Raw genomic sequence first — 7608 nt, forward strand, 5'->3', positions numbered from 1 at the left:
ATATATATATATATATAATGTATAATAATTGAAATATGACTGTATTTTACAAAATACTAGTCCACTAACACAGCCAAGACAGGTTACTTTGTGAAGACTAAAGGTCAGTTTTATATTATTGGATACAGTAACATGAATGCATGTGCACCGCGTCATTGTAACTTCTGTATTGTTAGCCAGGCACGGCTGAAAGGTCAATATAATAAATATAATATATACATATGTATATATATAAATGTATAATGTTATGAGATTTAAGCTATTTAGTCTAAACATATGTGTCTTCGTGTTATAAGTTTTAGTCATTCTAGAACTAAAAAGGCATAACTTATATTCATTTCTTAATTTTTTATGGTGCTTACAAGATCAATCAAATCTACCAAACCCGTACAGAGATTCGTTGCTGAAAATAACAGATGAAATGTAAAGTTTTTTCTTTAGAAATATTTGATAACTATCTGGACATTATAAAGATCTTGCATGTGGAATTTGAAATTTTTCTGATGTGACGTAGACAAAGAAATTGATATTTTGCATATGAAAGCACTATAATGTTTACTGATGATCTGACAAACTTGGTTTATTATGCTTGCTAACTTAAAAGTTAGTATGAAATTTATAACAAGCATAAAGTGGTTACAAGGTCGGTCCCAGGGACTGAGCCCATGAAATGCTTACCTTTTGCAAATTTCAATTATTGATTTTTATGTCTTACTACAATACTGTAAAACTTAAAATTTATTTTTAATCTCATAAAACTGTGTATTTGATCTTTGTTTTGATTTGAAGAACTGCATGCAGTTTTACTGAGTTTATGATCACGAACATATAATGAAAGTAATATTTTTACCATATCAGAATTATAAGCAAGCCAACATTTTTATTAATTGTTAATCAGAAGGTTTCATTTCATATATGTAATAAGTTTTAAACTCATTTCATAGTTATTAGTATATTTTTTATATTTCTTTTTTGATGATTTTCTTTTACCATTCAAGTAGTTACTTATGCTGTGAAGGCCTCTAATGTAAACAAGGTCTAAAACAGCAGCTTTTTCAGAGAAAGGAAATTTGATATGGTTTAATGTATAGTAACTTAACTAAACTAGCTTATCTTGTTTCTTGTAAAACTGTTTTTATTTCTGTCATATTGCAACATGATAATTCAAATGAAGTATAAAGTGATAATGCAAGTTTTAATCCTTTTGAGATGGGTCACAAGAGAAAGGCCATGACATCTCGTTTGTTGACTCACATTCACAATTTTATTGAACTACTACTTCATGAATTTGTCAATTAGTTTGGTATCAAACTATAGATTATAATTCAAATTTTAGTACTATATATTACTCACTTTCTTAATTTAAAAGCAAATAATCTATTTCAGTAATCTCTCTCACTTTTCATTCCTAGTCTAAACATTCCATCAGCTGCCCTTTCTTCTCCTTCCCACATAACAATTGCAATCAACCTTTTCTTACGTAAAAAGTCCTCCACTTTTTCCTGAAAATGTAATATACAAATCAACATTCTCCTCATTTGCTTCAAATGTTCACATATCTATCTGTATTACATTTATACAGGTTAGTCTTAATTCTAATGACTATGTCACAGACTGCCCAGTTAAGAACTAATGATCTCTTCAGACTTGCTGGTAACAAAAAGCAATGCCATTCTGATGTTTTTCCCCTCCCAAGAAAGCTAGGCACCAGCATCACTTGCAAAATCTTATTCATCTGACTATATTGTCTCTGCAACTAATCTTCAGACTGTTATATTCTTATCTCTTCTAAATGATCACAATACCAAACCAGTAGATGTTCCATGTCCAGAAACTTAGTATTTTAGACCCACAACGTCCAGTTTTATCATCTACATCAGATATGCATCTTCCCTTGCGACATGTAGAGGACACAGCCAACAGAAATATATCTTGAATTTTATTTGTTGCATTCATTCCAAAGGTATTTGGCTGTTTAACAACTAACAAAGGTGTCACTCTGCTATTCAGTCACAATGGTAATCCTCGAACAGGCTGTACCATTAGAAGTGGACTTGCATTGCCTAGGTCTTTACACCATCTGAACAGTAAAAATAGGCATGTAGAAATTTTGTGTCATTGTCACTGTTGGGAGTATCCTAAATATTTCTTTAAATAATGAATTGGATAATCACTTTCAATATCATTCTACAATGTAGTTTGAGAATGTTATAGTATTGAGTAAAAATACTATTTTTTTATTGTTTTTCAGCCTTATCTAAAGTATTTGTTCTTGTGATTTTAAATTTTGATTTGTTATTCATTCTTTATTTGACAGGACTACAGTAAAGCTTTCAAGTATTTCTCCTTAGCAGCTAATCAAGGATGGGTAGATGGACAGCTACAGCTTGGAAATATGTATTACAGTATGGGGATTGTTATTTTGTTATAATAATGTTATGGTTCAAATGAAAACAAGTCAACTAATTTTTGAATTATATTAAATAAATTAACCCTATGACGATGATCTACTTACTTTGTAAATAGGTTATGTAACTCTTTTGGTAGTTCTTTACAAAACTGAAACTAGTGGATGAAATTTTTTGAAATTTGACACGATGTTCCCAAAAGAATGTAGTTTCAGAAAGAAAAAAAAATTGATTTTGGTTTTTTCTACAATTTCTAATAAAAATTCGTTATTTAATGTAGTTATTTGCACTTGGACTCTGAACAGTTCATATGCAAGGTGATTTTCATTGTTAGTATAAAGAAAAAAATACTATTATCTTACAGTTTTCACATGGTATAGCTGCATTGTAGCATGCAACACACCCTCCTAGCATACATGACTCCCTCTGTGTAATAGAATTCAACCTTCTTGATTTAGCACTACAGTGCTAAATCATCTTGTTCACTGCCATTTATATTTTATTTGGCATACAACATTTTGTACTTAGAAAAATTTTAGGCTTCAAAGATTTCTTTGGTAATTTTTTGTGCTTAGTTTCACAGTTGTGTTTTGTTTTGTCTTACGACCTATTCCCTTCATTTTTGAGAGAAACACTACCAAATATTTTGTCCTTCCTCCCTCACCTTACAATGAGGTCCTTGCTAGAATTTTGCCTAGCAGTTGTCTTCAAAGGTCAGCATGCCATGTTCCCCATGCTTGGATGAAGCTTGTACTTTGGATTACTATCATTCAGTAGATCATTTTCTGGTTACTCAACATTTGGAATCACTCCTTCTGAATTGGGGATTTGACCTTGACTCTTTTGTACTTTTTTCCCTGATCATAATCTTCTTGCCTTTGCCTGACATTGACATATCGCCTTCATTACCTTTCTTCCATACACCTTTTGTCTGAAGTTATTTATCACTCCCTTGGGGGGTTTTCAACAGATGCCTGTTCCCTCCCATTCTCCACATTGGCTAGCTTGTCCTCTTCAGCCCTTTCCCTCCACAATTGGTGCATTTGTTGTTGGGGCCTCTTAGGTAGGATGCTCTTTTAATTCATGTGGATTTCCTCTTCTTACCTCTTTACATGATGTGCACATGATCCTCTTTTTATACCCAACAGTTTGGAGGGATTTTTCTGATTCCTTGGTGTTCAGAGTGGAAACTGCCCATTTGCCTACTTCCCTGTCCTTTCTAGCCTCTCATTTATGTCATCTTTCCCCTGCTCCTATTCCTATGTCATGGCCACCTTTTTCATCTCCTTTACCTTTTCCTTTGTAACAGGTTGCCTCTTCACAGTTTACTATTGTTCACTGCTGACCTGCATGCTGCCAACAGTACAGATGACTGACTATCACTTTGGTTCAGGCCTAATAGGGGCCAGATTGCTGCTGTTTGGGAACACTTGGGAGTCTTTTTACAGACCCTTGGGTTCTGTAGGTCTTACCAGAAAGACTCTTTCTTCATTTCCATTCACTGCCTTCCCTATTCCCACTTTCTTGTTTCTTTCTCCTCCTTGGGATCCTCTGTCCAGCCAGCATCTTTTCAAGGCATTTCAGGATCTTCTACTCAAGGACACTACAGAACCAGAAGTTCAACTTTCCCTGGTTTTTATTCCCATCTTTTTCTAATTCTCAAGAAGACCAGGGATTGGCATCCTATTATTGATATCTCTTATTTAAACCATTATTTGAAAGTTCCTTGGTTCACCATGGAGTCTTTCCTGTCTCTTCGATGGTTTTTTACTCCAGATCTTTGGATGAAGAAGTTTGACATGTCAGATGCTTACCTCTATATTCCTATTTCCCCAGCATCCTGTTGTTATCTTCACTTCCTCCACAGGGACTATATAATCAGTTCCAGGCTCTTCTTTTTGGACTGACCTCAACTCCCTACATTTTTTGTTGGATGGTCAAAGCTTTTGCCTGACTTTTTCATTCACATGGGCTTTGTTTCCATTATTACATGATGACTGACTACTTCCAACTCTTTCACTTTCAGCCTCTTCCATCAACATGTAGCTTCTCAAGGAAGCTGCACAGGTGTATAGGCTGGTCAAGGTGGAGAAGTCCATTCTCACACCAACTTAGTACCTTGTTCATCTTGTGATATTCTTCAAATCCCATCTCAGTCAAGCCCAGCCTTCTCCCTTTCAATTGTATTTCATGGAGCTTATGATTTGGAAGGTGCAATACTCACCTTTTCTTCTTGCACAAGTAGTTCTTTCTTTTTTGGGGGACTTGGGCTTCTTTGGAGGCTCTTATTCTCCTTGGCTATGCCCACATTTGGGCTCTCCACTAGATCTTTCAAGGTCAAATGAATCTTACTAGAGATCTCCTGGATTGCCTAGTTTCCCTTCCTCCTTCCCTGCAGACCAATTTTCTTGGTGGCTAGATCGGGACAACACAACAGCTGGTGTCCTTATTCCTCCTCCATGACTAGAGTTGCATCTTTTTACCACTGTTACTTCTTACTATCTCCCCTTCTCCATAAACCTCAATTGCCATTGCTTCATCCATCCATTCCCACCCTAGAACTTCATGCATTGCTTTTGTCTGGTCCCTTGCATAAGGTTTTGGATTTTCCACCCAGGTAGTATCTCTTATATCCCACTCCACCTGCCTCTCATCCATGTCCATGTATTAATGTGACGTGTTTTTTGCCAATGATCTATATATCAGAGATTTATTTCTTCCTCTCCTTCCACCCCTCACTTATCTGAATTTTTTATCTGGTTTTACAATAATGGTCTTTATGTTTTTGACCATTGCAGGCTATAGAGCTGCATTATCATCTACCTTTCATTTTTCCTGTTTCTGCCATGTTTTCTCCTCTCCTGATATTTCACCTTGTTTCACTTATTTCACTTCTCTCCTCATCCTAGACCTACTTCCTTGTCAGATTGAGATCTAAATGTAGTCCTCCATGCCCTTTCTCTACTTCCATTTGAACATTTGGCTTCCTGTTCCCTATATCAGCTATCCTTGAAATCCTTTTCCCTCCTCGTGTTAACTTGTGGATGTCAAAAGTTGGATGTGTTTGCTATTGATGTCTCTTGCTTCCTATACCACCATAAATATATTCTCGTTTATCCTGATCGTACCTGATCCTGTGTCTGGTCAGAGTTCTGTAGTGTTATGTGACTCGTATGGTTCCTTTCCATGGTTTCCATTCCAGATTGTTTATACACTGAAATCATTCTTTTTTCCATTCTTTTTCCTAATAGTCTAACTGGTTGGGTTCATCAGGTCATCCATATAGCCTATTCCTCCTTGACTCCTGTCACATTTTCTGTGTTTATACTCATGAGATTCGACACCTCACAAGGTCTTTGGCTGCTTGTCTTCATTGTCCTCTGGAGGAGATTAACTAGGCCAGCACATCAACCTTCATACTTTTGTGTCACATCATCTTCATCATCTAGCTGTTTTTTCTTAGCCAGATATTGTCTGCTATCTGTTGCGATCCTTCACTCATTGGTTCATCTTTAAGTGGGTGTAATCTTTAATCTTTGTTTCCTGTTACAGGGGCATCTTTGTTTTAGAGTCCCACTCTGTAGTGAGTGGTGCGTGTCCAGGTATACTAATTCTTGAATCCACAATGTGCAATCATTATGTTCAAATGCTCACTGTTGAGATGGGGTGTTTCACAAGACCACTTGTAGATTCATTCTTGTGGTGTTTTGCTTCATCAGTATGTTTTTCCCAGACTGTACACTTATGAAATATCATGAGTAAAGCAGAATGGGAAGGCTGCCCTTCTTTACTTTTCATTGATTGTACAAATCGAGTTCAGTCTGCTTTTCAAAGTAGGGTTTTGTGGTTACCCATTGCACTTTCTCCTGTACAGCATTACTGCGGACTCTTCAATGCATTTTACCCCATTCTTGTGAAGTACGGGAGTTCTTACCACTTCCCAGCTCCTAGCCACTTGGGTGGTGGACCATGGAGGCATCTTTCTGTGTGTATTATTTCCACTCAGTTGATAGTAGAGTGATGGTGTTCTGCTAGTGTAGATGGTGTGACTTTACTGTGTGGAGTTATTCCAGATGCCATATAGTGTGGACTGGATTTTTTCACCACATTTTCTTTATACAGTTCACCCCTCCTTCCTATTTGCCACCTGTATGTAAGTTCCCAGGTGACTGATGTTGGTTGGAGCCAGACTGGTCAACATAAGCCCACACACATGACTGGATGATATATTCCCAATGCATGGTTTTGACTAGTGTTGACCCTACATGTTGCATTTTCACCTTCCTACCATTGTCCATTCATAGTTTTGGTTATGCACATATAATTATTTGGGTTCTCAGAATGGAAGTACTTCTTTCTTTCCTAGGTCTGAGGCAAATGATAAAGGGCCCTCCTCCTACTATGAGCCAATTGATACAATCTCAGTGTTGATGGTTTTGAACTGGAGTTGACTTCCTGCTTATGGTCTGATGTGCCCTAGCCACTCTACACCATAGGCACTTTTTTGGATATGCCTCAATATCTGCTCATTTTCTGACACCTTCAATCATCTGGAGTGAAGGGTATACCTGGTTCAGATGTGGTGCAGTCTCCCATGTGTGTCTTTCCTCTATATTGAGATACCACATGCCTTGAGTCCTCTTCAAATGCTTTTAGACTTGTCTAGGTGACTAGTACACCGATCCCTCCACTGTGTCAGTGTAGGTATCTAGTTGTTTTGTGAAAGGAGATAAGTTATCATATCAGACGTTAACATTATCCTAAAGCGAACATATATTTCTGATAGATGTTCTATGTTTTAGAAAAAATAACTTTAAGAACTTATTTCGAAACAGCAAAAATCTATATACATATATAATGTATAATAATTGAAATGTGACTGTATTTTACAAAATACTAGTTGACTAAAACACAGCCAAGACAAGTTACTTTGTACAGACCAAAGGTCACCTTTATGCTATTTGATATGGTAATAACATGAGTACACATGAGCAGCGTCATTGTAACTTCAGCATTGTTAGCCAGGCACAGGTGAAAGGTCAAAATAAAAAAAATATATATAAATGTATAATCTTATGATATTTAAGCTATTTCATCTAAACATTTATGTTTTCGTGTTATAATTTGTGTTCATTCTAGAATGAAAGATGCATAATTTATGTTTATTTGTTAATTTTTTATGGTGGTTGCGAGATTGGTC

The 7608-nt window shown here is 36.3% G+C and overlaps 1 protein-coding gene across 1 annotated transcript in view; it reads left to right on the forward strand.

Moving 5' to 3' along the window:
• LOC106459015 (protein sel-1 homolog 1-like) overlaps positions 1 to 7608 on the forward strand; it is a 158103-nt gene that overhangs the window by 116575 nt on the left and 33920 nt on the right. The window contains exon 13 of the mRNA XM_022385395.1: positions 2318 to 2416. Coding sequence (XP_022241103.1) covers positions 2318 to 2416 — 99 coding nt within the window. The remainder of the gene's footprint in view (positions 1 to 2317; positions 2417 to 7608) is intronic.

Source organism: Limulus polyphemus, unplaced genomic scaffold (assembly GCF_000517525.1).
Source record: "Limulus polyphemus unplaced genomic scaffold, Limulus_polyphemus-2.1.2 Scaffold547, whole genome shotgun sequence".
Classification (NCBI taxonomy): domain Eukaryota; kingdom Metazoa; phylum Arthropoda; class Merostomata; order Xiphosura; family Limulidae; genus Limulus; species Limulus polyphemus.